This window comes from Dendropsophus ebraccatus, chromosome 4 (assembly GCF_027789765.1).
Source record: "Dendropsophus ebraccatus isolate aDenEbr1 chromosome 4, aDenEbr1.pat, whole genome shotgun sequence".
Classification (NCBI taxonomy): Eukaryota; Metazoa; Chordata; class Amphibia; order Anura; family Hylidae; genus Dendropsophus; species Dendropsophus ebraccatus.
Window position 1 is genome coordinate 100,455,888 of NC_091457.1, and position 15,435 is coordinate 100,471,322.

The following is a 15,435-nucleotide window of genomic DNA, read 5'->3' on the forward strand; positions in this document are numbered from 1 at the left end:
TGACATGTCCACTCTTTGAGTGGAGAGCATCCCATTGACACAGAGGCAGGTGGGATTCCACAGCAGGGGCTCTACCGTGAAATTCCACCACTTTTACTCAGTGTGAACATACCCTACCTGTAGGAAAAAAGATGAAGTTCCACACAGTTCTAGTAAACTTTGATGAATAAAGATAAGACTCAGCACAAGTATGAGAAAAAAAACTTTAGGAAATTGATGATATTTGGATAATCTAAGAGCCACAATAGTCAACTTTAGAGATCAACACCTTATCACTGTCCTGTTGTTGGGAACAGTGCTCATCTTGAGACCTTTCATGCGTTCCACCATTTTGTACACAAGGCTAAAGCTAATAAAAAAAATTTAAGAATATAAAACACAAGGCTTGTGTGATAAGGTGTATAAAAAAGGTTCAGTCATCCCACAGCTAATAAATATATAAACAGGCAGGCAGAATGGGACTGAATCTCAGTCTGGGAGAAGGCTCTGGAGCTCTTCATCGCTCAGCTGGTTCATCTCCATAATGTGATTCAGATGGTGATAATACTTCTCCATGTCCCGCATGAAGTGAGGAAGACGAGTGTTCTTCAACTGAACAAATGGACGAAGTCGCTCCACATCCTCAAAGGCGACCTAGGCAACAGGTAAGGTCAGTAATCCCCAGCATGTTACAGCATAGTCATACTGCTCTAGTGAAAGGATTCGTCACTTTGAACAATATAGCAAGTAATCCACAACTCTCCACAAGATTGGTGTCCATTAAATTATTCCGGGGATCAAAGACACATGTTTGTTTTCACACTATAAGTGACGTTTTCCAGACAGCCAAATGATGTAAGACCCCAGCGTGATTATACTTTAGAAGGGTCCTAGGCAGACTGAGATGTCATATTTATCTGCATGGAAAAGTCCACAGCTGGATTCAAAGAATGCTTTAATCCATACGCTAAAGTACTGTATAAAATGTACACACTCTTCAATCTTGTAGAGTGCTGTGGATTACCTGAACTAGTAATCCCCAGCAAGACCAATAACTTTCCTACTGGCTAATGCTCACAATGTTCTGCATGTAGTAACGGTTCTTACCTTTCCCAGGGAAGTCAGCAGGCGGAAGTCAATGGTGTGTCGGTGACGCAAGATGCGTATGATGCCGTCTAGGTAGACCTGGTCTTTACTGAAGCAACCTGGAGGAGATTAAGCAATTATTAGCGATGCCCGTGCTGCCCTTTCCCTAACAGTAAGTCTACGCTCCCGGTCTTCTCCTAAACTCTGTGGCTTCAGAGTGGACTGTTTGAGCTGGCAGGCCGCACAGCCAATCACTGGCGGTCCCGGCAAGTGATTGGCTGAGCGGCCTGTCAGTTGAGACAGGTTGCTGTGAAGCCACAGCGCACTGTGCCGGGACGGATACAGAGTGCAGGAGAAGACCGGGAGTATGGACAGGTGAAGTATTTACTGTTTGGGCAATCGTCAGTCGCTGACCATGCAACGCTATTACACGTAGCAATGTGCAGTCGGTGGCCGATGATTTTAGGTCTGGGCCTAAAAAAAACGATCAGCCGATGACTGTTTCATCAGCTGATCATTGTCTCTATTACACAGAGCGATAATCGGCCAAATTACCAAGGAACATTAGCCACTGTGACAGATTTGCCTAGTTCTTAGACTGTCTAGTTCCAGTTGACACTGTCTAAGTCAGCAGCCAGGGTTAAGCATCCCTAGAAGCTGCGTGGCTTTAATGTTCAGCTTTCTCACTGTAATGCCGATGCAGTGAGAGGTGAGCAGGCTTAACATTAAAGTGAAGACAATGGAGCAGCAGGAGTTGTCAGTATTCTCATGAGACACTGGGATGTGATCTCTTCTTTAACCAACACAGTGATATGACGTCATCACGCCTGCTGGAGGATCCCGACTCCACAGCTCGCAGGCTGGAGGCCAGAAGTGAATACCGGCTCCATATTTAAATTAAGTAAGTATTCTGTTTTGTTTTTTGTTGGGAGGTGCACAGCAGGGGACACAGAAGGGGTATTACTACCATATGGGGGTGCAAAACAGGAGGCATTACTATACGGGGGGCGGGGGGGGGGGGGGAACACTTGTCTTCTCACTTTACTGCACATGACACCAAACCGCAGAATTACTACTGTTTAGGAAAGTGACTGTCTCTGATCAAAGGAGACCTGAATAACAGCACTGTGATCTACATAACTAACAAAGATATATAGGTATTGTGTATTGCATCTTTTCCATCAGTTTTTGTAGAACATTATTTGCTAGGGGTGTCCAGAGGTGGAAAAAGTTTGGAAACACTTGCCTGGTTGTCCTGTGTCCTTTTGACCCCTCTTGGCTCGCACACAGTACTCCCATCGCACTGCAGGGTCCTCCACAAACTGCTGCAGATCATGAAACAAGACTGAGAAGCTGCAGGTGGCTGCAAGACTGATGGTGTAGTAGAGGAGGGCAGCCCGCCACAGGTATGGGTGTTTTCGGAAGAGAACGCTGTGCAGGCTGGCCAAGCCTTCCTCTGTGGGGTTGGCTGGTTGTAGCCCAAAGTGTTTGCGACTTTCGGAACCATGCCAGGACTGCTGAGCGTCATTCACTCCTCGCAAGTAATGTGTTCCTGGAGAGACAATGTAAAAGAGAGCTCTGCTCAGCTCGCACTGCAGTAAGGAGTGCTACAACAAACAATGACTAGCCAGGAAAACTAGTAAAGTGGTAGCTCATCCTTCCCTGGGATACTTTAAACCCTTTTATTAGGAATCTAATAAGGGCATAAAATGGCATCATGACAAAGAAGACCAAGGATAGCGACAGAACCTTGTGTACCAGCTTGTTCCTATACATTACAAAGCAGCTGCCTATCCCTTCTAGTTGTCCAGAGACTGGGAGGTAACCCTGCTCTGCCTTCTACAATACAGGAATCTGACATGACCCCCGGGTTTCTCTTTGAGGTGGTGTCCAGGATTCTGTAGTCAAAAAACCCACTCCCACAATAAAACAAATCCCTCTGGGTCATTGTCTATGTAAACTTATCTATGTATGTGTCCAAAGCCACAAGAATACAAAATGGGTTGTTTGGCCTCCCTCTCAGCTATAAGAAGTGTCTGGAGTCCACCCATTGTCTGCCATAAGCCTAGTAATGTTCATTTCCCAATGCAGAGCTGCCCCATTTACAATAGACACCACCCAGATTGTGCCGCTTGCTCCTACCTATCTCATGTCGAAGCATTCCCTCCAGCCAATGCTGCCTTGCACCTAGTAAGTTGATGGTTAGTGTAGGCCGGTTGTTCTCATTTGTCATGACTGCCTGAGACAATAAGTCTTCTGTAAGCTGGACCACCACCTAGATACCACCAGAAAAAGGGAGAGACTGTAACCCAAACAGCAGCGGACAAAGAGGGACAAGGCAAAAGCAAAAACTGAGCAATACACAGTGCATGCAATATAGGGAAAGAGACTGCAAACTCAGAATCACATGTCAAAGCTGCCTATCTGTCATTGTCTACACAGGTTTCCAACACACTGCTGCTCTCCGTCTCCAAGTGTCACCTGCCCATGTAACCCTCCATCATCCTGCAGCTCTCCTCCATTGTGTCACCTCCTCATGTAACCCTCCATCACTGCACAGCTCTCCTGCATTGTGTCACCTCCTCATGTAACCCTCCTTTACTGCACAGCTCTCCTCCATTGTCACCTCCATCACTGCACAGCTCTCCTCCATTGTGTCACCACCTCATGTAACCCTCCATCACCCTGCAGCTCTCCTCCATTGTCACCTCCTCATGTAACCCTCCATCACTGCACAGCTCTCCTCCATTGTGTCACCACCTTATGTAACCCTCTATCACCCTGCAGCTCTCCTGTATTGTCACCTCCTCATGTAACCCTCCATCACTGCACAGCTCTCCTCTATTGTGTCACCACCTCATGTAACCCTCCATCACTGCACAGCTCTCCTATATTGTGTCACCACCTCATGTAACCCTCCATCACTGCACAGCTCTCCTCCATTGTGTCACCTCCTCATGTAACCCTCCATCACTGCACAGCTCTCCTCCATTGTGTCACCTCCTCATGTAACCCTCCATCACTGCACAGCTCTCCTGCATTGTCACCTCCATCACTGCACAGCTCTCCTGCATTGTCACCTCCTCATGTAACCCTCCATCATCCTGCAGCTCTCCTCCATTATGTCACCTGCTCATGTAACCCTCCATCATTGCACAGCTCTCCTATATTGTGTCACCACCTCATGTAACCCTCCATCATCCTGCAGCTCTCCTCCATTGTGTCACCTCCTCATGTAACCCTCCATCACTGCACAGCTCTCCTCCATTGTGTCACCACCTCATATAACCCTCTATCACCCTGCAGCTCTCCTGTATTGTGTCACCTCCTCATGTAACCCTCCATCACTGCACAGCTCTCCTCCATTGTGTCACCACCTCATGTAACCCTCCATCACCCTGCAGCTCTCCTCCATTGTGTCACCTCCTCATGTAACCCTCCAACACTGCACAGCTCTCCTCCATTGTGTCACCTCCTCATGTAACCCTCCATCACTGCACAGCTCTCCTCCATTATGTCACCTCCTCATGTAACCTCCATCATTGCACAGCTCTCCTCCATTGTGTCACCACCTCATGTAACCCTCCATCACCCTGCAGCTCTCCTGTATTGTGTCACCTCCTCATATAACCCTCCATCACCCTGCAGCTCTCCTCCATTGTGTCACCACCTCATATAACCCTCCATCACCCTGCAGCTCTCCTCCATTGTGTCACCACCTCATGTAACCCTCCATCACTGCACAGCTCTCCGCCATTGTGTCACCACCTCATGTAACCCTACATCACTGCACAGCTCTCCTATATTGTGTCACCTCATATAACCCTCTATCACCCTGCAGCTCTCCTCCATTGTGTCACCTCCTCATGTAACCCTCCATCACTGCACAGCTCTCCTCCATTGTGTCACCACCTCATGTAACCCTCCATCACTGCACAGCTCTCCTGCATTGTGTCACCACCTCATGTAACCCTACATCACTGCACAGCTCTCCTATATTGTGTCACCTCATATAACCCTCTATCACCCTGCAGCTCTCCTCCATTGTGTCACCTCCTCATGTAACCCTCCATCACTGCACAGCTCTCCTCCATTGTGTCACCACCTCATGTAACCCTCCATCACTGCACAGCTCTCCTGCATTGTGTCACCACCTCATGTAACCCTCCATCATCCTGCAGCTCTCCTCCATTGTGTCACCACCTCATCTAACCCTCCATCACTGCACAGCTCTCCTCCATTGTCACCTCCTCATGTAACCCTCCATCACTGCACAGCTCTCCTCTATTGTGTCACCACCTCATGTAACCCTCCATCACTGCACAGCTCTCCTCCATTGTGTCACCACCTCATCTAACCCTCCATCACTGCACAGCTCTCCTCCATTGTCACCTCCCCATGTAACCCTCCATCACTGCACAGCTCTCCTCTATTGTGTCACCACCTCATGTAACCCTCCATCACTGCACAGCTCTCCTCCATTGTGTCATTACCTCATGTAACCCTCCATCACTGCACAGCTCTCCTATATTGTGTCACCACCTCATGTAACCCTCCATCACTGCACAGCTCTCCTCCATTGTCACCTCCTCATGTAACCCTCCATCACTGCACAGCTCTCTGCCATTGTGTCACCACCTCATGCAACCCTCCATCACTGCACAGCTCTCCTCCATTGTCACCTCCTCATGTAACCCTCCATCACTGCACAGCTCTCCTCCATTGTCACCTCCTCATGTAACCCTACATCACTGCACAGCTCTCCTATATTGTGTCACCTCATATAACCCTCTATCACCCTGCAGCTCTCCTCCATTGTCACCTCCTCATGTAACCCTCCATCACTGCACAGCTCTCCTCCATTGTGTCACCTCCTCATGTAATCCTCCATCACCCTGCAGCTCTCCTCCATTGTGTCACATCCTCATGTAACCCTCCATCACTGCACAGCTCTCCTATATTGTGTCACCACCTCATGTAACCCTCCATCACTGCACAGCTCTCCTCCATTGTCACCACCTCATGTAACCCTCCATCACTGCACAGCTCTCCTCCATTGTGTCACCACCTCATGTAACCCTCCATCACCCTGCAGCTCTCCTCCATTGTGTCACCTCATGTAACCCTACATCACTGCACAGCTCTCCTCCATTGCAACCTCCTCATGTAACCCTCCATCACTGCACAGCTCTCCTCCATTGTGTCACCACCTCATGTAACCCTCCATCACTGCACAGCTCTCCTCCATTGTGTCACCACCTCATGTAACCCTCCATCACTGCACAGCTCTCCTCCATTGTGTCACCACCTCATGTAACCCTCCATCACTGCACAGCTCTCCTCCATTGTGTCACCACCTCATGTAACCCTACATCACTGCACAGCTCTCCTATATTGTGTCACCACCTCATGTAACCCTCCATCACTGCACAGCTCTCCTCCATTGTGTCACCACCTCATGTAACCCTCCATCACTGCACAGCTCTCCGCCATTGTGTCACCACCTCATGTAACCCTCCATCACTGCACAGCTCTCCTCCATTGTGTCACCACCTCATGTAACCCTCCATCACTGCACAGCTCTCTGCCATTGTGTCACCTCCCTTTCAGTCTGCCACCTCCCTTTCAGTCTGCCACTGTCTTTCATTGTAGTCCCTTCTACCCCACAGCTAATTATTATTATTATTATTATTATTTATTTATGGAGCGCCCTTAATTCTAGAGCACTATACAAGTGATGGGGGTAACAAACAAGAACAATACAAGATCAAAAATACATTACATGAGGGCAAATGGCAGACTTGTACATGGGGGAGAGGACCCTGCCCGCTAGGGCTTACAATCTATAAGCTCTAATTCATTAAAAATTTGTCACCTCACCTTGTTTTCTTTTCTTTTTTTTTCTCACCCCATCAAACACATCACCTTTACCAACTTAAAGGATAAGTCCAGCCAAAACAATAAATACAGTGCATGCAGTGGGGTGGGGAACATAATAAATAACCAATACTTGTCCCTGTGGCCCCACAGTGCAGAGTCACAGGCTCACTGACTGCTGCCAGGCTCCAGTGTCATCACAGTCCAGCTGGGAGGTCCCATACTAGTCAATGACTGGCTGATTGGGCATTCCAGAGCTGGGCTGTGACATTGTATGACCAGGAGCTGCAGGAGGCCAGCGGGGGTCCAGTAGAGGTGATGTAGCGCTGCAGGGGCACAGGGACGGGTAACTATTGATTCTCGATTATGTTCGTCCAGACTTTAATGCTCTCACCTCACCACTGCAGCTGTCTTTTTGCATATACCGCCGACAACATGCCCAGATCTGACACTTGCTGAGCAGATTTCCTCCCGTCAGTGATTCAAAATTTTCATAACTTCCATATTTATCCAGAACTGCCTTCAGTATTCGCAGTGCCTGCACAGTAGAGATGGAGAGGTATTACACTGGACATGTCATATTGATAGATACATTTATAAGAATTTAAAGGGGTTATTCACCAAACTTTTTTTTCTTTCATATCAACTGGTGCCAGAGATTTGTAATTTACTTCTATTCAAAAAAATCCCCAGTCTTCCAGTACTTATCAGCTGCTGTATACCCTGCAGGTATTATGTCCCGTCTGACACCTCTGTCCCTGACAGGATCTGTCCAGAGCAGTAGCAAATCCCCATAGAAAACCTCTCCAGCTATCTAGATTGGAAAGAATACGCCACTGAAAAGTGCTGGAAATCTTAAGATTTTTAAATACTACATTACAAATCTCCAGCACCAGCTGATTTGAAAGAAAACTTTTTTTTTTTTTGCTAAATGACACCTTTAAATTTCTCCCCTAAACTGAAACTTCAACCACAGTAATACAAAAAAATATTATACAGTTGGGAAAATAAGTATTTGATACACTGCATATTTTGTAAGTTTTTCCACCTACAAAGAATGGAGAGGTCTGTAATTTTTAGTTTAGGTATACTTCACCTGTGAGAGACAGTGCAGGACCTGCAGAGTCACTGAGGGGCCACTTGTATATTCCTCTGCGCTCCGGCATCTTCACTTGGCCAGACATGCGCAGTACATGGGTGGCAATCCCCACTGCCTGTTTCTGGCACAGCCCAGTGAAGACAGCGGGGCTCAGGGAGTGGCCCCTCAGTGATGCTGCAGGTCCCGCACGGTGATCACGCCCAGAGAGGCAGAATTGCAGACGCCAGCCACGGCTAGTTTAGAGCAAAGGTTATTAGCATACAGCGCAGGAGATTATAAAAGTATATTTTAGGGGTTAGCTGGCAGTGTGAAACTCATGAAATATATGTAAGAACAGACTGAGTTGAGCGTTATTAGAAAATAGAAGAAACACAAGATGACTATTTCTAGGAATGCTTATTTACCCAATAATCGGCCAGTGTAAAAATGCCAGCGATAAGAGATGAGTGAACCCGAGCGTGCGGAGGTTTGGATCCCTTGTGCAGCCGGTAAATTCATAGACCCAGATTTATCAAGTTTTTTTTTTTAAATAGAAACTGGTGTTAACTGTCCACAGCAACCAATCACAGCTCAGCTTTTATTTTACCAGAGCTGAAAGCTGAGCTGTGATTGGTTGCTTGGGGCAGTTTACACCTGTTTTTTGTTTCACAGCTTGATAAATCTGTGCCATTCTTTTATATGTTATAATATAGTCTATTCCCTTAGAACTCTGGCAGGACTAGTTTACTGGGCATGGTGCTATTACCTACCTGGGCCAGGAACTGGTTAGATGCCTGATTGTATTTCTCCAGCACGTTAAGGGACATGGGCTCCTGATACTGAAACTGGGGGTTATAACTATAGTTGGAGAGGAAAAATTTCTCTCTTTCCTGCTCCACATTGGTGGGTCGAAGTGCGACAAGGAGGCAGGAGGATCTCTTGATGGCCTTGTTGTCAGCAGGAGTTGCTTTACTGATAGACGGCAGAGACCCAGCTGAGCGCATTCTACCGCGAGAGCTGCCGCTACTGTTGAGGGTGCAGGTGCTTTCACTGCGACGCATCCAGCTACACGAGCCCATGTACACAGCACATCCTGAGAGCCTGCGCTGCGCCATTGGACCTGACGAGAGGCTCCTACTGAGGCTCCTGCTAGGACCAGGCTGAGTGGAACCAGAAGGGTAAACATGGAAGCCGTTTATCTGTGAGGACTTCTTCTTGGCCCGGGCCTCACTGTCCTTGGGAGAGGTAGATGACATTGTGTTACAGGCCTGGTGAGCAGCATCCACCACCATGCTCCCCTGTCAGAGGTACCACAAGGTGAACATTGCAGCTGAAGGTGAGAACCTGAGTCCAGGGACCACCTGAAAGAAGAGAAATTCATGAAGGTTCAGGATGCGGAGATTGGCATCTCACAGAAATTACCCTATACACACACACACACACACACACACACACACAAAATATGTGACTGTGCTCTATAGGAAACACACACAAAAAGCATGACAATACCATATAAACATCATATGACTTGACTATAGAAAACACCTATACACACAAGTCACATGACTGCCCCATAGGATTATCACTAGTGTTGAGCAGATCTGTCAAAATGTTTGGGATCAGCAACGATGGCCGAGACCACATGCTCGGTGTTTGATTCCCAGCAACTGCAGAAGTTGGATGCTGTCTTTGGTTGGGCAACAGCCATCTACTGCAGTGCAGGGAATCAAACACTAATTCTGACTACAAATATTATATATATATATATATATATATATATATATATATATATATATATATATATTATATATATATACACACACACACACACACATATACACATACACACACACACAATACATGACTGCCCCATGGGATAATGCCCCCCCATATACACAATACATGACCGCCCCAAAGAATAATGCCCCCCCCCCATACACAATACATGACCGCCCCATAGGATAATGCCCCCCCCCATACACAATACATGACCGCCCCATGGGATAATGCACCCCCATATACACAATACATGACTGCCCCATGGGATAATGCACCCCCATATACACAATACATGACCGCCCCATAGGATAATGCCCCCCCATATACACAATACATGACCGCCCCAAAGAATAATGCCCCCCCCCATACACAATACATGACCGCCCCATAGGATAATGCCCCCCCCATACACAATACATGACCGCCCCATAGGATATTGCCCCCCATACACAATACATGACCACCCCATAGGATAATGCCCCCCCCCTCCTATACACAATACATGACTGCCCCATAGGATAATGCCCCCCATACACAATACATGACTGCCCCATAGGATAATGCCCCCCATACACAATACATGACTGCCCCATAGGATAATGCCCCCCATATACACAATACATGACTGCCCCAAAGAATAATGCCCCCCCCCCCATACACAATACATGACTGCTCCATAGGATAATGCCCTCCCCCTATACACAATACATGACTGCTCCATAGGATAATGCCCTCCCCCTATACACAATACATGACTGCCCCATAGGATAATGCCCCCCATATACACAATACATGACTGCCCCAAAGAATAATGCCCCCCCATACACAATACATGACTGCTCCATAGGATAATGCCCCCCATATACACAATACATGACTGCCCCATAGGATAATGCCCCCCCCCATACACAATACATGACTGCCCCAAAGAATAATGCCCTCCCCCTATACACAATACATGACTGCCCCATAGGATAATGCCCCCCATATACACAATACATGACTGCCCCATAGGATGATGCATACATATGCATACAATATACCTATACATACATACATGACTGCCCGATAGGATGATGACCCTCTATATACATACAATACAACTATACATACATACATGACTGCCTCGTAGAACAATGACTCCTATATATACACGATACATGACTGCCGCACAGGACTATGACACCTATAGAATAAGCACCTTTAACACCATATTTTTTTCTGTACCCGTAATACCACGTGACTCAGGACAAAAGCCGGTACGGGAAGACACGTGACATCTTGCCTCCCGTTACTTCCCGTTATGTCTGGCTATCAGTGGGTGGAGCTGCTGTTGGGGCGTTGGGCGTTCAGGGCAGACGTCGATGGGAGGAGCTAGATCGGTGACGTTATCTCGCACGTATTCAGGCAGTGTGTGTAAGCGGCTGGGAATCGCGATACATGAAGTGATGATCTGGGGAGAAATGCGATACTGCGGCGCTACCGCAGACAGCACAGAGCCCGGCATCCTCCGACAGCGGGGACACAGAGCACCACCATCATACACCGACAGCGGGGACACAAAGCAGCATCACCACCACCATCATACACCGACAGCGGGGACACAGCACCACCATCATCATACACCGACAGCGGGGACACAGAGCACCATCATACACCGACAGCGGGGACACAGAGCACCATCATACACCGACAGCGGGGACACAGAGCAGCACCACCACCACCATCATACACCGACAGCGGGGACACAGCACCACCATCATCATACACAGACAGCGGGGACACACAGCACCACCATCATCATACACCGACAGCGGGGTACAGAGCAGCACCATCACCATCATACACCGACAGCAGGGACACAGAGCAGCACCATCATACACCGACAGCGGGGACACAAAGCACCACCATCATACACCGACAGCGGGGACACAAAGCACCACCATCATACACCGACAGCGGGGACACAAAGCACCACCATCACCATCATACACCGACAGCAGGGACACAGAGCACCACCACCACCATCATACACCGACAGCGGGGACACAGAGCACCACCATCATACACCGACAGCGGGGACACAGAGCAGCACCATCACCATCATACACCGACAGCAGGGACACAGAGCAGCACCATCATACACCGACAGCGGGGACACAGCACCACCATCATCATACACCGACAGCGGGGACACAGAGCAGCACCATCACCATCATACACCGACAGCAGGGACACAGAGCAGCACCATCATACACCGACAGCGGGGACACAAAGCACCACCATCATACACCGACAGCGGGGACACAAAGCACCACCATCATACACCGACAGCGGGGACACAAAGCACCACCATCACCATCATACACCGACAGCGGGGACACAGAGCACCACCACCATCATACACCGACAGCGGGGACACAGAGCACCACCATCATCATACACCGACAGCGGGGACACAGAGCACCACCACCACCATACACCGACAGCGGGGACACAGAGCACCACCACCACCATACACCGACAGCGGGGACACAGAGCACCACCATCATACACCGACAGCGGGGACACAGAGCACCACCATCATACACCGACAGCGGGGACACAGAGCACCACCACCATCATACACCGACAGCGGGGACACAGAGCACCACCATCATACACCGACAGCGGGGACACAGAGCACCACCATCATACACCGACAGCGGGGACACAGAGCACCACCACCATCATACACCGACAGCGGGGACACAGAGCACCACCATCATACACAGACAGCGGGGACACAGAGCACCACTATCATACACCGACAGCGGGGACACAGAGCACCACCACCACCATCATACACCGACAGCGGGGACACAGAGCACCACCACCATCATACACCGACAGCGGGGACACAGAGCAGCAGCACCACCACCATCATACACCGACAGCGGGGACACAGAGCACCACCATCATACACCGACAGCAGGGACACAGAGCAGCACCACCACCATCATACACCGACAGCGGGGACACAGAGCACCACCACCATCATACACCGACAGCGGGGACACAGAGCAGCAGCACCACCACCACCATCATACACCGACAGCGGGGACACAGAGCACCACCATCATCATACACCGACAGCAGGGACACAGAGCAGCACCACCACCATCATACACCGACAGCGGGGACACAGAGCACCACTATCATACACAGACAGCGGGGACACAGAGCACCACTATCATACACCGACAGCAGGGACACAGAGCACCACTATCATACACCGACAGCGGGGACACAGAGCACCACCATCATACACAGACAGCGGGGACACAGAGCACCACCACCACACACAGACAGCGGGGACACGGAGCACCACCATCATACACCGACAGCGGGGACACAGAGTACCACAATCATACACCGACAGCGGGGATACAGAGCACCACCATCATACACAGACAGCGGGGACACAGAGCACCACCATCATACACAGACAGCGGGGACACAGAGTACCACCATCATACACAGACAGCGGGGACACGGAGCACCACCATCATACACAGACAGCAGGGTACAGAGCGGCTCCATCATACACCGACAGCAGGGTACAGAGCGGCTCCATCATACACTGACAGCGGGGACACAGAGCGGCTCCATTATACACTGACAGCAGGGTACAGAACGGCTCCATCATACACTGACAGCGGGGACACAGAGCGGCTACATCATACACTGACAGCGGGGTACAGCAGCTCCATCATACACTGACAGCGGGGTACAGCAGCTCCATCATACACCGACAGCGGGGACACAGAGCGGCTCCATCATACACTGACAGCGGGGACACAGAGCGGCTCCATTATACACTGACAGCAGGGTACAGAGCGGCTCCATCATACACCCACAGCGGGGACACAGAACGGCTCCATCATACACCCACAGCAGGGTACAGCAGCTCCATCATACACTGACAGCGGGGACACAGAGCACCACCATCATACACCGACAGCGGGGACAGAGCGGCTCCATCATACACCGACAGCAGGGTACAGAGTGGCTCCATCCTACACAGACAACAGGGTACAGAGTGGCTCCATCATACACCAACAGTGGGGACACAGAGCGGCTCCATCTTACACTGACAGCGGGGACATAGTGCATTCCCATCATACACCGACAGTGGGGACACAGAGCGGCTCCATCATACACCGACAGTGGGGACACAGAGCGGCTCCATCATACACAGACAGTGGGGACACAGAGCAGTCCCATCATACTAGAAATAGCTGGGCCCCATAGCAAACTTTTGTTTGGGGTCCCCCTCTTCCCGACTGACCAGTAAGGGCATTATTACACAGGCCAATAAAGGCCCGATAATAACTGTAAACGAGCACCGATCTGCTAGATCGGTGCCCGTTTGCTGGGCCTATTACATGGCCCGATTATCATTTAACAAGGGCTGCAGGGACATCGTTACCGATGTCCTTGCAGCCCTTGCTTAACTTTATACATTACCTGTCCAGACTGCAGGACTCCTCTTGCAGTCTTCATCCCGGGTCCCACGCGCTCCAGCTTCAGAGCGGCCTGTCTCAACTGACAGGCCGCTCAGCCAATCACTGTCCGCGGCGTTCCCGGCCAGTGATTGGCTAAGCGGCCTGTCAGCTCAGATAGGCCGCTCTGAAGCTGGAGTGTGCGGGACCCGGGGAGAAGACCGCAAGCCCTGCAGCCTGGACAGGTAATGTATATTGTCAGCGCCGGACGCGCACCGCTATTACACGTAACAATGCACGGTCGGCGCCCGACAATTATAGGTTCAAACATATCAACGACCAGCCGATTATTGTTCTGTGTAATAGTACCCTAAGCTGTCAGGAGTGTTTGTAGTTATAGGGATATTTGCAGAACCCGCTTGGCAACCGGGTGCTCTAAATGATGACATCTTAGGGGGCTCAGCGTATTGCAGGTGCCGGCACTGGGGCCCCCTGATGTGGTGGGCCCCATAGCAGCCGCTATGGCTGCTACAGTGGTAGTTACGCCCCCTGGCTCCATCATACACTGACAGCGGAGACTTAGCAACTCCATCATTCACTGACAGCGGGGACACAGAGCGGCTCCATCATACACTTACAGTAAGGATACAGAGCGGCTCCATCATACACTGACAGTGATGATACAGAACACCACCATCATACACTGACAGTGAGGATACAGAGCACCACCATCATACACTGACAGTGGGGATACAGAGCACCACCATCATTTACTGACAACGTGGATACAGAGCGGCTACATCATACACTGATAGCGGGGACACAGCAGCTCCATCATACACTGACAGCGGGGATACAGAGCGGCTCCATCATACACTGACAGCGGGGACACAGAGCGGCTCCATCATACACTGACAGCGGGGACACAGAGCGGCTCCATCATACACTGACAGCGGGGACACAGCGGCTCCATCATACACTGACAGCGGGCACAGAGCAGCTCCATCATACAGACAGCGGGGATACAGAGCGGCTCCCTCATACACTGACAGCGTGGATACAGAGCAGCTCCATCATACACTGACAGCGGGGATACAGAGCGGCTCCATCATACACTGACAGCGGGGACACGGAGCGGCTCCATTATACACT

The 15,435-nt window shown here is 50.0% G+C and overlaps 1 protein-coding gene across 4 annotated transcripts; it reads right to left on the minus strand.

The window, feature by feature from the left end:
• Window positions 1–189: 189 nt before the first annotated feature.
• Window positions 190–11,139, minus strand: MATCAP1 (microtubule associated tyrosine carboxypeptidase 1). 4 transcript variants are annotated; one of them, XM_069968642.1, is made up of 7 exons: window positions 11,001–11,139; window positions 8,791–9,381; window positions 7,337–7,480; window positions 3,208–3,340; window positions 2,312–2,617; window positions 1,087–1,184; window positions 190–633 (listed from the first exon to the last, which is right to left on the minus strand). In XM_069968642.1, the coding sequence occupies exons 2-7, from the start codon at window positions 9,310–9,312 to the stop codon at window positions 469–471; spliced, it is 1,368 nt and encodes a 455-aa protein (XP_069824743.1). In that variant the 5' UTR covers window positions 9,313–9,381; window positions 11,001–11,139; the 3' UTR covers window positions 190–468. The 4 variants fall into 4 exon arrangements, with proteins under 4 accessions (XP_069824743.1, XP_069824745.1, XP_069824747.1 ...); XM_069968644.1 differs by having other exon boundaries at window positions 11,027–11,131; XM_069968646.1 differs by lacking the exon at window positions 11,001–11,139 and adding an exon at window positions 10,913–10,986.
• Window positions 11,140–15,435: the final 4,296 nt, after the last annotated feature.

Coding starts and splice junctions, on each gene's coding strand:
- MATCAP1 (XM_069968642.1), bottom strand. CDS start 9,312: ATGGTGGTGGATGCTGCTCACCAGGCCTGTAACACAATGTCATCTACC. Junction 7,481..8,790: donor CTAACCAGTTCCTGGCCCAG/GTAGGTAATAGC, acceptor TCTACTGTGCAG/GCACTGCGAATACTGAAGGC. Junction 2,618..3,207: donor AATGCTTCGACATGAGATAG/GTAGGAGCAAGC, acceptor TTGTCTCTCCAG/GAACACATTACTTGCGAGGA.